This window comes from Prionailurus viverrinus, chromosome F1 (genome assembly GCF_022837055.1).
Source record: "Prionailurus viverrinus isolate Anna chromosome F1, UM_Priviv_1.0, whole genome shotgun sequence".
Taxonomy (NCBI): domain Eukaryota; kingdom Metazoa; phylum Chordata; class Mammalia; order Carnivora; family Felidae; genus Prionailurus; species Prionailurus viverrinus.
In genome coordinates this window covers 42,445,163-42,466,670 of record NC_062577.1, presented here as the reverse complement: position 1 = coordinate 42,466,670, position 21,508 = coordinate 42,445,163, and the positions used below count along the sequence as shown (strand labels likewise).

General features: G+C 36.8%; 1 protein-coding gene across 1 annotated transcript in view; it reads left to right on the top strand.

Annotated features, from left to right (window-relative positions):
- The first annotated feature begins 1,465 nt into the window (after positions 1-1,465).
- The window catches only part of LOC125155620 (complement factor H-like), a 30,105-nt gene continuing 10,062 nt past the window's right edge, over positions 1,466-21,508 (top strand). The window contains exons 1-6 of the mRNA XM_047841076.1: positions 1,466-1,977; positions 12,102-12,275; positions 13,692-13,868; positions 15,111-15,293; positions 15,400-15,582; positions 17,860-18,033. Coding sequence (XP_047697032.1) covers positions 1,920-1,977; positions 12,102-12,275; positions 13,692-13,868; positions 15,111-15,293; positions 15,400-15,582; positions 17,860-18,033 — 949 coding nt within the window. The 5' untranslated portion in view covers positions 1,466-1,919. The remainder of the gene's footprint in view (positions 1,978-12,101; positions 12,276-13,691; positions 13,869-15,110; positions 15,294-15,399; positions 15,583-17,859; positions 18,034-21,508) is intronic.

Here is a 21,508-nt window from a genome sequence, read left to right as displayed (position 1 = left end):
TACCTAATGACCAGTTGCTACACGCGAGTTCTCCACTTCATTTGTCATCCGCAAAAGGCGTATTAAAGCCGCAAAGAGGTACTGCTCTGTGTTCACCAGAATGGCCAAAATCGCACAGATTGGAGACATCAAGTGTGTTGAGGATTTGGAGCAATGTATACACTGCTGATGGCACACCAGTTAGCAGAATCCTTTTGGAAAACTCTCTGATGTTACCTGGTACACGTACACGTATTCACGCGTCATGTCCTACCATTTCACTCCTCAGTATGTACTCATCAGGAATGACGACCTGTCTTTTTTTTTTTTTTTTTAATTTTTTTTTTCAATGTTTTATTTATTTTTGAGACAGAGAGAGACAGAGCATGAATGGGGGAGGGGCAGAGAGAGAGGGAGACACAGAATCGGAAACAGGCTCCAGGCTCTGAGCCATCAGCCCAGAGCCTGACGCGGGGCTCGAACTCCCGGACCGCGAGATCGTGACCTGGCTGAAGTCGGACGCTTAACCGACTGCGCCACCCAGGCGCCCCAATGACGACCTGTCTTTACCAAAACCTCATAATAGGCTCATAGCGGCACTACTTCTGTTAGCTGCAAACGAGAATCCACCCCGATGCCCAGTGGCAGGCACACAAATAAAATGAGATATGTTCAAAGAATTGAACATTACACGCCCTAAGAATTAATGATCCGCAATTAAACCCAACAGCGTGGTTGAATGACACACGGTTTTTCACGAAAGGCTCTGAATATTAAAGACTCAGTATCTGATCTCTCAGCTGATGCAGAGTACCAGACAGGCAGATGGACTCCATGTTCCCAGAGATCTGGAGAGTGGTCACCCTGTGTGTGGTGAGTGGAGGGCGAGAGGGACTGACTGAAGGGACAACCGGGGCTTCCCTGAGACCTAGTGCTGCGCGGTTTCCTGAGCTCGGTGCTGCTGCAGAGGCGTCTTCACCTTCTCGAGATTCAGCAGACCCTTTGCTTCCCTTCTCTTCATGCTTATCGTATTTCAACATACAGTTTTAACAATCCAGCATTCCAGTTTCTTGAGTTTTGAATTGTTAAACTCATTTATGTCCAATGAGAGTGATCCTGTTGTTTCACACACGTATGTGACACGTCCTTAAAAGATAAGTGCATGGTTTGCGGGAAAAGCAGGTTGCAAATATCAACCAGCACTGCATTCTTGGCAAAGTTCACTCACGTTGTCTGGGTCTTGTTTGTGAAAGCGTTGCCTAACGTCAAGCTCTGTAAATGATTTCTTTTAAAAATTTTTTAATGTTTATTTATATTTGGGGGGGGGGGGGAGGGCAGAGAAAGAGGGAGACTGAATCTGCAGCAGGCTCCAGGCTCTGAGCTGTCAGCACAAAGCCTGACTTGAGGCTCGAACCCACGAGCTGGGAGATCGTGACCTGAGCTGAAGTTGGATGCTTAACCGAATGAGCCACCCAGACACCCCTGTAAATGATTTTTAAAGGTGCTTTTATTATTTTATCTTTTGAAGTGTACACACGATAGATCTGAATGGGTTTGAATAATTAGAGAGTTAATGAAATCCGAAGTATATCACTGGTTACTGCCTTGCACATTCCAAGAATCTGAACATGTTCCAACTTAGAACAGCCCGGGTTTATAAAAACAAAAGTGGGTCACAGCATTAACAATCAGTGGGAGTGCAGTGGGAGTCTGATTCCAACTCTGGCATTGCTGGGGCCTGTGATTGATTTTTTTTTCTTTTACTTTGCAAAAGTTTCTGATGGGCGGAGCATCTAGTAATCCCTTTCATTCCCAAACCGTGTTTCAACTTCCTTTTGGAGCAAGTGCTTTCCTGCTCTAATCACAACTTTTAGCTGAAGAGCAGCCGACATAGAGTGAGCAGTGTCGGCTATTAAATGTGCCCCTAAAGGATCGTCAAAATGAGACTTTCAGCACAGGTTGTTTGGCTTATGTGGTGGACTGTTTGTGTTGCAGAAGGTAAGAGTGAAAAAAAGAAAGCCTTTTCTGTGTTATAAAACATTTTCTGTTCTGCTTTTCACAGTGGTAATAGGAATTTGGCGTAGATTGTGATTTAATTACTGTTCTGTAGCTTAGTGTGTGAGTGGCTTTTGGCATTGTTAAGTTTCAAAAAATAGAAGCAGCTTATTTAGGTGATGTGATTATTCATCATAATTTTATTTAATGTAAAAATTCAAAACATGTTTTAATATTTTGAATGCTGTAATATAAGCATTTCCCTTGTAATTATCATAAAACATAATTTACTCTTTTTGCTTAGAATTTTTACCCAAATGCTTTCTGTGAAAGTATGAAGAAGCATATGAACATATATAGAACCAGAACAGAAATAGACAATAGAAACCTTCAAATCATCTAATGACTAGATTTATCTCAGATATAGATGTTAACTCTTTCTAAAGAAGAATCCCTTTAGCATTTACAACTGTTATTGTCACGGCCTTAAAAGTCTTATAGACAAGCAAGCATTACTTGTACCTTTGGCATGAATATATCATATAAATTTGAAAAAACTGAATATGCAATGTTTATAACATCCAAATATTCTCATGGGTGTTTTCCTGTGGTTGTATTTGAGGTATATTCTAGAAGACCAGTCTAAAGACTATTCTTAAGAGAATAGTGAATATGAATGTAGAAGTTTTTATTTTCTGGCATTAGTAAGGCGATTTCTAGACATATAATTACATTTAATTCTAACACTACTTCTCAATAGATTAAAAAGTTTCTTTGGATGGAATTTGGTTTCTAGTTCATGATAGGAAACTGTGTGATACTATTTGATTTACTTTTTTTGAATGACATTTTTAAAACAAATGAGTTACCTATCATTCATAAATTTCCAAAACATTTCACTAAGTCAACAAGTTTTTTTGAATGCTTGCTTCCTGTCTAAGCATTGAAATATACCAACAAATAACACTAAAGCTCTGTCATTGATGGTCTTTCAATTTAGAAAATGAAGGCAGGTATCTCTCTTTAATTATATTCCTCAGTCATTTTTTTAAGGTTTATTCAAATATGCTTAATTTTTTTTTTTCTGAGACACGGAGTGTTTTTAGCTTCACATTCTGATATGCTATTGCTTGATTTTTAGGTCAGAAACCTTATATCCAGCCACCTTTGAAACTAGCTATACAGTCGTATTTACTGCATATGTAAATATTGCAGTGTGTATTCAAATGTAAAATATTATTGTGTCAGCAAAGAGTTCCAGAACACTCTTAATGCTACAAACCATTACAAACATCTTTTTCTGTACACAAGTGTTTTTGTCTTTTCTTTAGCAGGAGTATGTTCAGTGTCTCAATATTTACATGCTGTTTGCCTAGGCTTTATGTGGACATCATTTGTCATGTAAGGAAGATTTGTTTTCTTTCCAGCTCATGTTTAAAACTCAAGAATTGATGCCAAGTTTAATTCAACTGTTTCAGTGATTACAAAGTGGAATTTGAAATTTTACAACCGGGTGTTATAAAGCATGTATTAAAAATTAAGTAATACCGATGTAAACTCGTTACTTACATAATTGATCCCAGCTGACTCATTTCACCTGTATTTTCTATTTCACCAAAATGTGTTTAAATGTGGCATCCGTTTCTGCTGGTGAATTGGGCATTAGCACTCTACATGCTATCGTCAGACTGACTCTAAATCCGGCTAATTCCTAATAGAGAAACTGTAACATGACTATTTAAAGTATTTAAAGCAATACCTTAGCCTCATGATTTTCCCATAAACGCACATGATGCCCAAGTGAGTAGAAAAAAATCACATGAATTTTCAGCAGGTGTAGAACTGTGATTTATTCCTTGTTTGCCAAAAAGTTCTAAAACTGGCTTGATGCCAATTCCATCAGTCTACCATACCTAACAGAAACTTCACTCAACAAAGTAACCTTACTCATTAAAAATATCCATATATCCTTCAATAGTTGCCTCTGGTTTTATTTCCCATGTAGAAATAAATATGAAATAGTAAATTGAGATATTGAGAAATACCAAATTGAATAGTGAATGGTAAACTGAGGAATTGAGAAGACAGTTTGGAACACCAGCACAATCTGCTTTACTCAACCAGTCTTAATGTTTTAGCATTTCATAAATTGCCTCTGTCCTGTTCAGAGTGAACATTCCTCAAAAAATCCTCCTCACTCTAAAGAGGAATGATAGCCCATAGGAAGAATTTATTGGCCCAAGTTTCATGGAGACCAGTTAGTACCTTTTCGATGCAATAGGCTCTCTGCTTTGCCATTGCCAGGTGTGTAGAAACATTAGTTGTTTTCCTTGTAAAACATCGCAGTTGGACGAATCACCACAGGCTGCTAAGAACTGGTCATATTTACAGGACAAAGTTTAGAATAACTGTCCCTCAATCTTACCACATAGTAGTTTCTGTTTCCTGGAATATATTATGACCAGCTTTTCATGGAGACCGTTTAGACTTCGGGTCTACAAAGTGTATAGTCTTTGAAATTAGCCACAGCCCAGAAATTCCTGGCTGAGAAATGTGAATAAATTAAAAACCTACTAAACCTACTAAAATTTTGTTTGGAGAGATGTGGGTGTTACCTAATTCTGGAGGTTTCAAGGGCCAAAAATAATCTTTCAGGACCTAAAATATAGATCAAAGCTAGAGAGATTCTCTTCTATCAGAAAACAAAGGAAAACAATTTTTTGTATATTGTTTCAAGTACAAGATGGTTTCCAATTTTAGAGTTAACCCTCAAATGGAAAAAATAATTGACGTTATCAATCGTAAGAATTACTTATAAATTAATTAAAAGTACTATTTTATAAAGATGTGCATGAATGTTCTACACAGTTATGTAATCCAGAAAACTTGAGGTAGTGGCGTTTAATCCCGAACTCTGTGTTGCAATGCCAATATGATAAATAGGAATTCGCCTTTTCTGCTGTCAAGAAAACTCCAGTTTTTAGAAATAGTTGTGTGATGTTTACCTATATGGTGTGATTTAAAGTTGTGCAGTGGCCCAACTGCCTTCAGTATCCTCTCTTCTTTGAAATGTAGTAGGGGCACCTGGGTGGCTCCATAGGTTAGGCATCCGACTCTTGATTGTAGCTCAGGGCATGATCTCACAGTTTGTGGCATTGAGCCCCCAGCAGGCTCTGCGCTGACACCTGGGAGCCAGCTTGGTATTCATTCTCTCTCTCTCTCTCTCTCTCTCTCTCTCTCTCTCTCTCTCTCCCTCCCCCTCTCCCCCTCTCCCCCTCTCCCCCTCTCCCCCTCTCCTCCTCTGCTGTTTGCACTCTGTCTCTCAAAATAACTAAATGAACATTAAAAAAAAATAAATTCTATTTAAAAGAAAAGAAAAAAGAAAATGTTTTTTAAAAAAGAAAAAAAGACCGGGCGCCTGGGTGGCTCAGTGGGTTAAGTGGCTGACTTCAGCTCAGGTCATGATCTCGTGGTCTGTGAGTTCGAGCCCCGTGTCAGGCTCTGTGCTGACTGCTCAGAGCCTGGAGCCTGTTTCAGATTCTGTGTCTCCCTCTCTCTGACCCTCCCCCATTATGCTCTGTCTCTGTCTCAAAAATAAATAAACATTAAAAAAAATAAAAAAATAAAGAAATGTATTGATTTTACTAGATTCAACAAACCTAAATTTATGTGGAATACCAGACACTGTGAATAAATATTTTACAATAGTAAAATCCAATAGTCTTTACTGCAATTTACTGTGAATCATTATAAGCTGGTAAGTTCTCTCTTACAATTTCAGCGAGGAAAGGTAGAAACGGATGATGAGGGTGAAGAAGCGACTAAGGAACTCTGGAAGGTGAGGTGGCCCTGGGGAGGGGAGATCTGATGGGTGAAGCGTGACAGTGAGCGCCATGAGAAGGGTCAGAGCAGATGCCCCGGGAGTGTCACGAGAGGGAGAGGTGTGCCACAGCAAGCCTTGTTTATTTTTAATGTAGACATATTTGGAGAATCCATATGCTACTTCTCTGCCTGCACATAATGTTAAACTACAACTCAGTTATCAAGTTTTGTTGAAATTGTTCTTAGCTGAAAATAAGTATGTCCCTCAATGACACATAAATTCTCTTTGGCCTTTGATTGCTAGGCCTACTGGCCAAGTCTACATCGATCCACTTTTCTTTGCCCAATCCCTGATTGTTCTACAACCTTTGTACTTTCCCTTCTTCCCAATTACGCCTCCCCCTCACCCCACACACCATTCCTACCTGCCCAGGATGTGAGTTTTTCCCAACAAGTCTATCCTGTGCTCACTAAACTGATGTGCATTTTACCCATAGCTTAACAACTTTAACTAGTTTCAGAATATGGTGCATAAACAAGAGATGATGTATTTGGGGTAAAATGTGCTACATTTTAGGAAAAAAATCACAAAAATAACAAAAGTGTTAAATAGGTTTGACAGAGCACTTCTTTGTGTTTGGACGTTTTAACTGAGAGAGCCAAGTTTCTCAAACCATTTTGACCAAAAATGTAATAGATAGGAAAGTGATTATAGAATTGTTCCTTCAAAGGCTCCCCAAAGCCTTTTTGAACAAAATTAAAATGATTCATGACTTCAAAATTATGGCATAAATTCAAAATTAAGACACATAGACAAGAGGTACAATGGAATTACAGATAACAGAGTTTCTTGGGTTCATGCAATAGAGCTTTGAGATCACTGCACATGTGTTCTCATGTCTTACCTTTTACACTGGTTGCCGGCCACTGTGCTCTTCCCATGGGTTGCCTGCAATTCTCGGATATAATGGAAAGGTTCCAAAAGAGCTTCATATTCATCCATTCATTCTTTCATTCATTTATTTGCCCGACCAATGGCCATTTTTTAAGTGACTGCTAAGTGCCTGCTAAGTGCCAGGCATTAGGACTAGCATGTACCAACAGGCCATTTAGTGGGGAAAACAAAAGGAATGATTATTGTATTTCATCAACATATTGTATTTTACTGTATAAAGCATTGTGATGGACACAAGCCAAAGAGAGACTACAGGATCATTTAGAGGAGGCAAGAAATCCAAGTTGGAATGAGAGTCTGGAGTGGGATCAGGTTGGGGAGTTTGTTTGTAAGAGGTGGAATGAAGAGAGCCAAATCTGTCAGGGTCACGATGGCATCTTGGGTAGGCTTTGAAGGTTGGATGGGAGTCATGGAAATAAGGATGCCAGGGAGGAGGACATTCAAGACTGAGGAACATGGCTCCTGGGTGGCTCAGTTGGTTAAGCATGGGACTCTTGATTCAGCTCAGGTCATGATCTCAGTCTTGACATCGAGTCCCGTGTGGAGCTCCACCCTGGGAATGGACCCTGCTTAGGATCCACTGATAAATGAATGGATAAGGAAGATTTGAGATATATATATATATATATATATATATATATACACACACACACACACACACACACACACACACACACATACATACACACACACACACACACTAGAATATTATTCACCCATGAGAAAGAAGAAAATCTTGATATTCACAACAACATGGTTGAACCTAGAGGACAATACATTAAGTGTAATAAGCCAGAGATAGCAAATACTTTATGATAAAACTTCTATATGAAATCAAAAAAGAAAAAAGAAAACATCAAATTCATTGAAGCAGAATGTGGAATGCAAGTTCTGTACCAGTGGTGGGTGTGGATGCTGGTCCAAGCGTGTAAGCCTTCAGTTATAAGATAAATAATTCCGGAGATCTAATGTACTGCATAATAAGAATCAAAGTAAATAACTGTAAACTATAATCAAATAACAAAGGAAGTCATCAAAAGAGGAGCAAATTGAAAAAAACAGATGCAAAACAGAAGACAATTAGCCACATGTTAATAGTAAGTGTTCACTTACCAATAATTCCTTAAATTTAAATTTACCTATTAAAAGGAATAGAGTACCTGAATGATTTAAAGTAAAATAACCAAGAAATCACTTTAGATTTAAAGACACAATAGGCTAAAGTGAAGGAATGGAAGAAGATATTTCACGCAAATGGCAACCAAAGAATGATGGAGTGACTATACTTCTATCAGAAAAAAAAAAAAAACTGACTTAATCTAAAACTGTCTCTAGAGATGAAGATCATTATATAATAATAATGAGTCCATTTATCAGGAAAATGGTAACAATTTTCAACAGACGTGGAACCAACATTGGAATTCATAAATATATAAAGCAATATGGAGAGATGTGAAGAGGAGAAATTGACAGCAATACAGTAATATTAGGAGACTTTAATACCTCCCTTGGAACAATAATACAACACAGAAAGGCAAGGAAGAAGTTGAAGATTTGAACCACAATATAAAGATTTTTGGACCTAATAGATCTATATGGAATTTTTCACCTAACAGTAAAAGAGTACATTTACTGCACATGAAAGATTGTATGCACTATCTTTTTCAGTCACAATGGGGTAAAACTAGAATGGGAAAATTCACAACTACGTGGAAAGAAAAGACACTCTCAAGCAACAATAGGGTCAAAGAGGAAAGAGCAAGAGAATTTTTAAAAATATTTTGAGACATAAAAACAAAAACAGTGTAACAAAATTCAGAGATGTTGCAAAAGCCGTGCAAAGAGGGAAATTTTTAATGATAAATGTCTACATCGACAAAGAAGATCAGGCGCCTGGGTGGCTCCATCAGTTAGTTATGTGTTCAACTCTTGATTTTGACTCAGATCATGATCTCACGATTGGGTTCTTGAGATCAAGCATCGCAGTAGGACTCTGCTGGCAGCACAGAGCCTGCTTGGGTTTCTCTCTCTCTCTCTCTCTCTCTCTCTCTCTCTCTCTCTCTCTCTCTCTCTCTCCCCCCCCCCCTTGCTTGCACGTGTGCACTTGTGTGTGTGTGTGTGTGTGTGTGTGTCTGTGTTCTCTCTCAAAATAAATAAACATAAAAAATTTAGCTTAACATATAAGATTGTATATAGACAACCTAAGTTTATAGCTCAAGGAACTAGAAAAAGAGCAAACTAAGCCCAAATTTAGAAGAAGGGAGGAAATACTAAAGATTAGAACAGAAATAAATCAAATAATGTGTAAACAAAACACCCTATTCCATCATCTCACTAACACTATTATGTTTTTTCAAATTTATATGTATGTTGGGTTTTGTTTGCTTTTCTTTTCCTGATTGTTGATTTTCGTTCTGTATTCTTTTCTATTATATGTATATAACAGTAAAATTTCTCTCTCAGACTATGTTATTATCATCTCACAAAATTTCATGTAAAATATTTTTCTTATAATTCAATTCAAAAGATTTAATGTTAAAAAGATTACAGGCATTCTGGGTTGCTCAGTTATTAAGCATCCAACTTTGGCTCAGGTCATGATCTCATGGTATGGGAGTTCAAGTCCCACATTTTTCTCTGTGCTGACAGCCCAGAGCCTGGAATGTGCATCAGATTCTGTGTCTCCCTCTCTCTCTGACTCTCCCCGCTCACACCCTGTCTCCCTGTCTCTCGCAAAAATAAACTTAAGGGGCGCCTGGGTGGCTCAGTCGGTTAAGCGTCCGACTTTGGCTCAGGTCATGATCTCACGACTCGTGAGTTCGATCCCCGCGTCGGGTCTGTGCTCACAGCTCAGAGCCTGTAGCCTGTTTCAGATTCTGTGTCTCCCTCTCTCTCTCTGACCCTCCCCCTTTCATGCTCTGTTTCTCTCTGTCTCAAAAGTAAATAAACGTTAAAAAAAAATTAAAAACTTAAAAATTTTTTTCAATAAATAAATAAGATTATATACCTTACCCCTTATCCTGAGTGTTTAATATTCCCAGTATCCCATTTCCAGTGTACTAGGCACCCCAAGTGAAGGAATAAAATTACCAATTATGAAAAAATATATAGCTCATATTTTCCCTTTTGATTTCTTCTTTATCCATTGGTTATTTAAAAACTAAAGCTGAACTTTGTGAAGACTTTGTAAATGACAGAAGTCTTGTTTGTTGTTTCAAGTCAAGTTACACATAATTTGAGGAACCATCATTTGGTCTCAGAACATGAAGGAACGTGCTGATCTGTGTCATACTCATTGAACTCCACGTATCCATATGGTTTTAAGCACCCAATCATGATGACAAACATTGCAGATTCTCAGAGTTGTGGTAGCTATGGTGTCAGATTCTCTGAGATCATCACCTGATCTCAGATACCCCAGTTGAGTACTGGAGTTGCTTAGGAGACCCCGAGTTGGCAATATTTAAAACAAGTGCCTGGAGAGGACCCATTGCCGGTACACCTCTGACACACTGTAGGATTCCAGATCAATTAGACAAACAGATTCATCATAATTTCCTAGAAGGGATTCTGGGTATTCTAAATGTCGCTTCATTCCGAAGAGAAAAAATTAATGAACTATTTTGATTTAGTATCTTTGTCGCTGACTTTTTCTGTCCCAGGAATTTGGATGATTCAGATTTTTCCAGATTTTCATTTGTAAATGACTCCTTATTTTTGTGTTGTTACAGTGAATCTTTATAAAAATGTTTATTTATATGCTTATCTTTTCCTTATACTTTCTGCCTTTCAGAAACATGTTCAAAATCAGAGATAACAATTGAAAATGGATTTTTTTCTGAATATGAACCTACATATTCCTTAAATAAAGAAACACAGTATCAATGTAAACCAGGATATGTAACACCAGATGGTTAAACAGCGTAGTAGCAGGACATCTTTCAGTTTATGTTATTTTCCACTTTAAAACATCCTGTGATTTGGAAACGAGTTAGGGAGCCTTATGAGTATTCTCCTGGAAACTCACTTATTTTTGGCTGGCAAAATATATTTGTGCCTATTCCTGCTTTTAGGTGATCAGACTTTGATGACAGAATCTTTGTTTCTAGACATGAAAGTTATGTTTGTAAGTGAAGATGTGGGTCCATAGTGCAGAATTTTAATTAAAGTACGGAGTTCATGGCTGACATTCCAGGGTAGCCCACTTCAAAAATCCTCTCCTTTAGAAAATCTTCATAAACATCTAGTTAGTGGAGAAGGAATACTGCTAGATGGTGCCAAATACAGCTGTGTTGAAAGATTTCCCTGTCCCTGGATGTTTATGAAGATTTCTATGAACAGTTTCCTCAGTTTATCTTATCCTCCAAAGCTACACAGTGATACTTTTGAACCGATATTTACATATTCACTTTAAAGGAAGTGGATATTTGAATATCCGTTTGTACTGTTTTCATTTCCTTTTTTTTTTTTTCAATTTCCATGCTTACTATGGGCACTAGCCACAAAAAAAATGATAAAAGTGGCTCCCATATAAAGTCATTTTATACTGAATGTTAGTTAGTTATCCATTGTAATACTTACTATGGAAGAGAAACACACTGTCTCTCTTCACTGGTATAGTTTTGCTTTGTTTTTTAAAGCTTTAAGGTAGCTGGCTCCGTAACACAGCATAAAATTTGAGATGAATTACCTAATCTTTATGAACACACTGTTAGCAAAAATTAAAACTTTTAACATTTTACTTTCTTATAACTAATAATAAAAATAGTTATCTCTCCATTCAGTCTTGGTAAGTTTAGAAAAATGAACAGCCATTAGGAAAATATTTGGGGAAGAAAATCAGCATGTGAGCTTTAGAAATTATGATGTTTTAAAGTAGAGTTTTATAGAATGTTTAAAAATTTACTTGCATTTTTGAAAACCAGTCGTATTCAACTGATCCAGTTTTGTCTGGAATATTTGTCACCTTGCTAGTGAATGTGGCATCTTAGTTCACAAAATCCTATTCCTCTCTGCTAGTTAAAATAGGATGCACCTGTAATGGCCTATTTGATTACAAGCATGGCATAAACACATAAGTATAACTGATTGAGAAAAGTGTTCGTAGAAAAATTTTTTCAGAGTGTTTAAGTGATAAGAAAAATGCTGTGTAGAAACATATTTTTTCATTTCGAGTAACTTTCAAGACAATGATTTATCACTGGTATTCTTAAATTAATTTAATATGATACTGAATTTCCTAGCACAAGCTAATTGATAAAGGTTTTTTTTACCTCCTTGGGATGAGACTTAATTACATCGTCCATTAAATAATATTAGAATTGAAATCTTCAATTCTGTTATGCATTAGAATCTTGTGACATGCCAGTATTTGAGAATGCCAAAGCCAAAAGCAGTGGCACGTGGTTTAAACTCAATGACAAGTTGGACTATGAATGCCACGATGGATACAAAAGCCAAGATGGGCATGCAGGTTCAATAGTGTGTGGCAACAATGGTTGGTCTCATAAACCAGTATGTTATGGTAAGTACCATTTTTCCAGGTATTTTTTTTTTTCATGTCTAACAAAATTAACAAGACGTGTTTAAGATATCCCAATTTGAACAAATTTGCATTATTTAAAGTCATTTTGGGGGCATCTGGGTTGCTCAGTGGGTTGAACCTCAGACTTTGGCTCAGGTCATGATCTCACAGTTCTCGGGTTTAAGCCCCATGTAGGGCTCTATGCTGACAGTTCAGAGCCTGAAGCCTGCTTCGGATTCTGTGTCTCACTCTCTGTCTCCACCCCTCCCACTCACACTCTGTCTCTCTCTCTCTCAAAAACAAATAATCATCTAAAGTTAATTAATTAATTAATTAAGTTTTAAGAAGTCCTGATTAAAATCAAGGTGTCTTCTTCTGATTTACTGTAACCTGGGAGAAGAGGGTGTTTGAAAGCCCAAGGACCATTATCTCTCTTTAACACAGTGTTTCCTATGGGCCATATACATGATAGGTTTATAAACAAAGAATAATTTGTTTGTTGTTCTAAATGCAGGCTATCATATTATTTAAAACTGGGTTCTTTGAGTGTATGCTATATGAAAACCAAAATTGTAGTTTCTTACAATTTCCTCAACTATTTTGCCCATGAGTTTCTGCTTTTACACCTTCTGCCTTGAGTGTTAATTACTGCAGACCCTGAGAGAAGCTCTTTATTTTAGGAATTTAGCTTATTTTTATTTGGAAATGTCACGAATGTCACAAACTTGACAAATTTGAAGGGATAATTTTACACATTCTTAAATTGAATCAGAATAATCAATAATTTATTAATAGATAGTATAAAGGTTTAATAAGAATAGATAATTGGGTATGATATAAATACTCAGGATGCCTAGAATATGCCTAACTATTTGGCTTTGAACATGGTTCCTTATTTTGTTTCATTTTTCAGTTTGATTTCTGTACTAATATAATATAATCAATATAAATTAAGCTTTTTTAATAGTTTCTTAGAAACTGTTAGAAATGTCTCCTGTGTGTTCTGGTTGTCCCATTATATTTACATTAAACAAAATACTAATCTTATTTGAGTGCAATTTTAAAAATGTAGCATCAGGGTTGTTTTTCTTTAATGTGAAAGAATATGTTTCTGTTTTGGGAGTACAAAATAATATAGCATTTATTTTATAAATGTCAGATATAAAATCAGATCCAGTGTAAGCAAGTTGACCTTCCAAATACATTTTCAGGGTACATATGTTGCTCTTCAATGCCTTAATATTTCTCAGGGTCCCCTATGAATTTAGAGGGTGTAGAAAACCTAATATGTAAAATTTTCTGTGGCTCCTCTGTATAAGCAGTACCCAGCCCCTCATTTTTATACGACACATATAAAATTTACTTTGCCAATGATTAATTTTATATTCTCACGAAATTATTTGAACATTTTTATAGAAATAGAATGCAAGATTCCTGAAATAGAAGATAACTTAAATACTCAGCCCAAAAAAGACAAATATAGAGTCGGAGATGTGTTGAAATTTTTCTGCACACAAAAACTTCAAAGAGTTGGACCAGATTCAGTTCAGTGTTACGACTTTGGATGGTCCCCTAATCTTCCAACATGTAAAGGTGAATATTTATCTTCTAATTGCTACAACAAGAAATAGGATTTTTGAAACCAACATTTTTATGTTTTTGTTTCTCTCACGTGTAATTTTCTGTTGGCTTCAAGTGTGTGTGTCTGTAATCTAATTCATTAAGCCAGGACATGTGTTGGGTAGTAGATATCTCAGATTTTCTTATTTAAGAACTCAATCTCCACTTGTTTCTTGAAATATGTCAGGGGCGCCTGGGTGGCGCAGTCGGTTAAGCGTCCGACTTCAGCCAGGTCACGATCTTGCGGTCCGTGAGTTCGAGCCCCGCGTCAGGCTCTGGGCTGATGGCTCAGAGCCTGGAGCCTGTTTCCAATTCTGTGTCTCCCTCTCTCTCTGCCCCTCCCCCGTTCATGCTCTGTCTCTCTCTGTCCCAAAAATAAATAAACGTTGAAAAAAAAAAAAAATTAAAAAAAAAAAAAAAGAAATATGTAGTGGTAATAGCCATAGATACGTATATTATGCCTCAGTGTTTGTTACTTTTCCTTTTGACTATAATTACACTGTTAGTATCGGACACTTGGTATGACATGGGCCTTCCCTCAACCTTCATCGAGTGTCTAAACAATATTCAAGCAATGTATACTTAATTCAGTCCATTCAATCACATGTATGTCTCAACCAAAGTTAAAATATGTTGATAAAATGCTAGCCTCAAATGATGACATTTTTTTCAAACAGTTTTGATAAAATTTTTCCATGGCATATGAATATTGTTAACATTTACATGACCATATTTATTAATTGGTTTGCATACATCTCTAGAATATCTAGATTATTAAACATGTTTTCTGGGTTTCAATATACTTCCAATATACTAGTTCAGTGTAATTAACAGTACTGGGTTGCGGTGCCTGGGTGGCTCAGTTGGTTGAGCATCTGAATCCTGATTTCAGCTCAGGTCATGATCCCTGGGTCATAGGATCGAGCCCCGTATCGGGTTCCATGCTGAACATATAGAGCCTGCTTAAGATTCTCACTCTCTCTCTTTCTCCTGTCCCTTCTTATCTTCTCTCTTTCTAAAATAATAATTTTGAAAAAAGAACTGGGAAACATGTTTCTTGTTTAAACACTATTTGTTTTTCATTGCTTAAGAAGGCTATAATAAAGTACATTATAAATAATATAAATTAATTAAAGAAAAAACTCCCCATTTTATTGTTTTTTAAGTTGTGAAATAGGTAATTTGATCATTATTTACACATTATTTCTCCTGTAGAGCAAACACAACAGTGTTCTCCACCTCCTCAACTCCTTAATGGGAAAGTTAAAGAAACACAGAAAGAAAACTATGAACACTACGATTTGGTGGAATATGTGTGCAATCCTAGATTTCTGATGAAGGGTGTTAATAAAATTCAGTGTGTTGATGGACAGTGGACAGACTTGCCTATTTGTATTGGTAATGTATAAAATATATTCATATTTAAAATAAACCACCTTTTATATTTATAGAAACACATAAATTATATTTTATAAGTAAACATATTTTTCTGAACTTTTCACAGAGGTGGAGACTACATGTGGAGATATACCAGAACTTAATTACGGCTACGCTGTTCAGACTTCTAACCCTCCCTATCACCATGGAGATTCAGTGCAGTTCAGTTGCAGAGAAGGATTCACAATGATTGGACAGAAATCAGTTACATGTATAAGTGGATTATGGACCCAACTTCCTCAGTGCATTGGTGAGAAGACACTTCTCAAATAGACGGTCAATGAAATGTAATATTTTTATTGTAAAAACTGTATTTGCAAACATAGTTTTGAAATTTAGATATATGCTTGAAAATGTCAGGTCTTAAATTATAATGATTGCTTATCGTCTACAAAGGAAAAATATAAACTAGCCAGAGAGTCTGATCACCCTTTCTATCCCTGAAATTAACATGGTTTTTAAGTGTGAAGCTAAATTTTACTTACAGTTATTCGTATGATTTAAATCTGAGTATTAATCGCCAGGAAAATAGAAGCATATTTGCATCAATCCCATTTTTGTTTTATGCGGCACTCTTGTTTTCAGGCCCTGGAAAACAGACAAAGTCAAGAAAGTGCCCACTTGCTACGTCCCTATAGGAATCTTGCCTCTCTCAAAGCTTCCAAGGATTTCTCAGTCTGTTTCAAATGCGGCAGCAAGAAGTTAATGTGCCGAAGGGTGGGTGAGCTGCAGACCCTCTGGGTTCGCAGTATAAGTCAGTCAAAGGAGGCAGTCAGGGTGGGGCCAGGAAACAAACCTGATTGTTGCACTTCACTCTGGTTGATGTATGTGCATCATCCTGACCTTTGGATGACCATGTCTTTGATGACTAGCTGGGAAAATATTGGGGGCCCTTTTCCTTTTTCCCTTGGAATGAGTTCTTTCCTACAGTTTTCTTGGGTCCTACATTCAAAGAGAGTCCTGGATGTCCAATCTTACTTATTCACCAGATGTCTAGGCATTAATTGTTCCAAGGAGAAGGTAGGGCTTAGGCTCATGTTCCATGAGAGCAGAGATTGACACCCGTTTTGTTCACGATGTATTCCCAATATATAAGGGACTGGTGAACATACAGCAGACATTAAATAGGAGTTTGTTGAATGAACCATTAGGTTTAGTTGCTTTTTAATCCTTACATTGTTGCTAGACACATTCCCATGAGAAGTATTGCCAGTCCTTCAAGACCAAATTTCATCTTTGTCCTCTTCTATCTCCACAAACGATTTCCCCTCATTTTATATGGGGGAAATCCCAAGGTTGTAACAGGCATGAAAACTCTCAACTTTTCACTCCTATACTAAAACATCTATTTCATTTATTACTCTTTTTAGATCTCAGAGTTTGCCTTTCCAAAGTTAATCTTCCATCTATATTCAAGTGTACCATAGTACCATAATCCACTTTTAACTATCATAGACCTTACTCCAATTTTCTCCTCTCAGTGTTTATTTTGTACCTCTGGCTAGTCTAGCTTTTCACTCTTCTCAAAATGTTTATTTTCTCGTAAGAATCAAGGAAATTCTTTCAGAAACCAGTCAATCATAGGACCATGACAACACCCACCACCACTCCTTTTGACTATAGATGAGTTACTATCACCTGAAGAAAACCTTGTTTTGTCTTCCTCAACACTGAAGACAAGCCCTAAAAACAGAATTTATTTTCAGCCTCTAGTGTGTTTTGAATTAGTCCCCTTTGTTTTATTTTTTATTGTATTACAAAACCATTACTTTTTGGGTAATTATTAAAAAATCCAAAGACCTACATCAATTGATACATTATCAAATTGACAAAGTACTCCGGGCTGCATTGAATTTTTGAAGTATGTAGTTGTATAAAAAGTTGTTATACTCGTATTAGAGTCAACAAAATGGACTCTTACAATATTATTGAATTATAGGTTGACCTGATGTATAAAATAGTTTTTCAAAGATTGGAAGAGTATATACAGTAAACAGGTTGTGACTTGAAGCACCCAACTTCTTAGTCCAAGTATTTGTCCCATTTTAGTGATCATGCAAAAGATCTGCTTAAGTGTTCACATTTTACGTAATACATCTTAGATGTGCTTATTAAATTACCATAAGTGAAAAAATATATTCATTTTTCTGAAACACGATATTTAAACTAGCAGCTTCATATATTCTATTTCCACAGATAAATAAGAGACCAAATTTAACCAGGTGATGACTGTTCAGTGTGTAAATCATCCAAAAAAGTGAGCCTCTTAATGCTTTTCTAATCCCCAAAGTGCAGGCTGTATTTATGGCAGACATTTTCTCTGAAATTTCAAAGCCTGGACACGGGACTTATGTTCAGACATAATAAATAGCCCATCACATGCAATATGATCAGGAATGACTTGGTTGGTGGGACTTACGAGCATAAATTCTAATTTCGATATACTATTGAGTCTAAGCTATTGTTCTGCATTAACTGCTTTGATTCTTATAAGTAGTCTTTTCAAGGCAATATTTTCATTTTCTAGCAACAGATGAACTTCAGAAGTGTAAATACAGCTTAACTATACGTGAGCCAAATCCATTATATGAGATCGAATTTGATCATAATGAGAAGATAAGTTACAAATGTAGAGGAAAATTAGAACAGAAACACTCAACGTGCATAAATGGAAGATGGGATCCTGAACTAACCTGCACAGGTAAGCTCTTGTTTATAGTACTTTCAAAATCTTATTCTATTTCTTCCGAACTTGCCAAAGCAGTATTTGGGCATCTTTTAAACATGTTTAGCTATTTATTATTACAAATAACTTTGAAGCCGGAAGGGAATTTAGAAACTAACCAAAACATCATTTCTAGATATTAAGTGCATCAGTGCTTCAGTCAGCTATAAAACAACCCACCCGGAAACTTGATGGCCTCAAATTAACGCCCGGTCGGGTATCTTTAAGAAATAGTGATTTGGTTTTCTTTGAGGCTGAGGAGAGCACAAAGATGGCATCCCCTGGTCCACGTTCCCTGAGGGCACCTCGGTGGCCCCCAGATGTGTGGCAAATCTCAAGTCCACCCCTCAGGCTACCGGTCTAAGACAGATAATTAGGCTTTTCCCCAGAAAGTCTGGGCTGTGTTTCAGGCTGCTTTGTGGTGCCCCGGAGGTAGTGGCCCACCAAGAGTTATCTCTCGGATTGTTGTAGTGTGTTGCAGGCCCCAGAAATGCAAGCCCCTCAGGCCACTAGAGCCTGGGGATCAAGGAGTGTGCCCTCTGTGGGCTGAGCATGCTGGCCAGCTTTAGCGAGGCAGCAGAATGCAGGGCTGGGGCCTGCTCGCTGGCTTTGATGAAGCCACAGGAAAGCCCTGGGCTGGAGTGCACCCACTGGTGCCAGCAAGGTAGAGGGAAAGTGCAGACATGGCACTTGCCGGCACCTCCATCCCGGAAAGAGTCCCAACAGATGCCCCCCTCAAGCAGATGCTTTAAGGCGAGCAAATGAATCCCCTTCTCAGATGTCTAGGTATTTCTCAAACTGTTCTTTCACATTGGTCGCCTGGGGTAGTGAGTCTGGGTGCGAGCTCTTTAAGAAAAGGGTGTCAGTTCTCGATAGCCCTTCTGATTTCCGGGATATGAGCTCTGTTGGTTTTCAAAGCCAGACATTTTGGGGGCTCATCTTCCTGCTGCAGATTCCAGGGTCTGGGTTGTTAATGTGGGAAACAAACCCCTTACTCCTCAGGGAGAGGCTCTGGGTCTGTGAGATCCCTCCTGAATGTGTGTAGCCCTGCCAGGGGTGGGGTTTGTTCCATATACTGTCTTCCTGACTCTCCTACCCACCTGAATGTGGCCCTTTTACTGTTTGTTGTGAAGGGGCCGTTCAGCTGGTTTTCAGGTCTTTTTCAGAGGCGATTGCTCCATATGTACCATGGATTCAGTGTGTGTGGGGGAGGAGTTTGGGATCTTTTTATGTGTTTGCCCTCATGCTTGGTTTCTGCATGTTAATTGGATCGTCTGAAACTATACTAAGCTGCATTTTTCATTGTAGGTGTTGCTTTGTAGATTTGTGGCAGTTTTCTGTAAGCAGTTATATCAGTGCTACCACAAGATTTTATTTTTGCCAGTCTATTTTGATTTTGGTTTTTTTTATCTTATCGTACTGGCTAAGACGTCCAGTAAACTGTTGAAAGGAAGTGATGAGAATGCACATCTTTGTCCTATTCCTGACCGCAGAGAGAGGGTATTCAACATTTTACCACAATCATAATGTCACTTTAGGATTTTTGTAGACGCCCTTTATCAGTTTAAGGAAACTACTCCTTCTAGTCTTATTTAGCTGAGTGAGAAATTTTATGATCAACCAATGTTGGATATTTTTAAATGCTTTTTACATATCTCCTGATAGGATAATATGGCTCACTTATCTCTGTTAATGTAGTGAATTATATATGTAACTTCTTGAATGTTGACCAAATCTCTCATTCCTAGAGTTAGCTCTATTATATTTTCATATACTTGATTTGCTGACATAGTTTTAAGAAGTTTTGCATCTGTGATCATGGGAGATATTAATCTATAGATGCTTTTTCTTTTAATGCCTCTCCCAAGTTTTGTTATCAGTATTAGTGTGGCCTCATAAAACAAATTGCAAATATATGTATAAATACATATATATATAGGTAATTACACTTATTATTTCATTATTTTTACCTTAAATGATTGATAGAATTTACGTGCAAAGTCGTGTGACATATAATTTGCTTTTTTGGAAGTTTTCTTGATGAAGAATTCAATGTCTTTAATAAGTAATGAAATATTCCGATTTTCTTACTGTCTTTCATCAATGAAAGGAAGTTGTATTTTTCAAGAAATCTCTCGTTTGTCAAATTGATTGGTGTGCAGTTGTTTCTAGTATTCCCTTCATGTGCTATTTTCCTTTTAACTGTATAGTTTCTTGGCAGATATCTCTTCTTTCTTTCTTAACATTGATACTTATTACTTGTATCTTGATTATTCTTCCTGGATTTTTTTTCTTGAATTTATTAACATTTCCACATAACCAGTTTTAACACTCGATTTTCTCCATTTACTCTCTCTTCTATTTTTTAGCCTTATTAACATTCACTATTTTTTCTGTTTTCTCTTTTCTATTTGTCTTTCTCAATTTTCTCTCTTCTGTGGGCGTAAGTTGTTTTTTCTAATTACTTTGATTTTAATTTTACTTTTCTATTTCTTAAGGTAGAAAACTAAAACTTGGATTTAAACCATCCTACTTTTAAGGATTAATTTCATTTTCCCTTCTAAAACTGTTGTAGAAGTCTCAAAATTTTTATATACATTTCATTTTCATTGAATTCTATGTGAAATGTTTCCTTGTATTCCTTGTGGTTTCTTCTTTGACTCATCAGTTATTGAGAATTTTGTTGCTTAATTTACAAATATTCAGTTTTTTTCTTAGATAAATGTATCCTCTTGTAACAACATTTTTGTGGTATATTTGTTATTCAAAGGACTACAAAATAATACAGAAAAAATTTTTAAATGTAAAAATAAAATAAAATGCAAAAATACAAAGAAGCTTTTTAAAAAAAGCATAAACAGAGGATTTGCAGAGTAATGATTCTGCCTTTAGGGAGATTTAGTTGCCAGACCAACCTCTGGCAAAATGTATCAAGAGGAAGTAGAAATTAAGATTATTAGGACAAAAATGGTTAAACAGCATATATAGAAGAAAATAAATCCTTAAGAATACATTGAAAAAAATATGCCAAGATAATGAAAACAGAAATAAGAAAAAAACTTTTGATTAAATATAAAATACTCCTGCATCTGTCTAAAGTAAGAAATAGAAAATATGACCATATTAGTCAGCATGAATGAATTATATTCCGTCAACAATTTCTCTGAATTGAATACAAAGTGTCAGATAATTGGAAGGACTCAGGAGACTTCCCAATGTACAGTCACATAAGGTCTTTAATGAAATAAACGCATGGCAGGAGAAAGCAAAACATAGGTATCACAGAGAGGTCCAAAAGCCTCCAGGGTTAGTTGCCCAGAGTCTTCCCTCAGTGGAACAGGACATCTTTGTCTCCAGGTTATGAACTGCCACGATACATGTGAGGTATCTCTGCTTTATGGGAGCTCAAACGCAAGTTTGCAAAGGAATCTTGTATACCTTGCTGGTCATA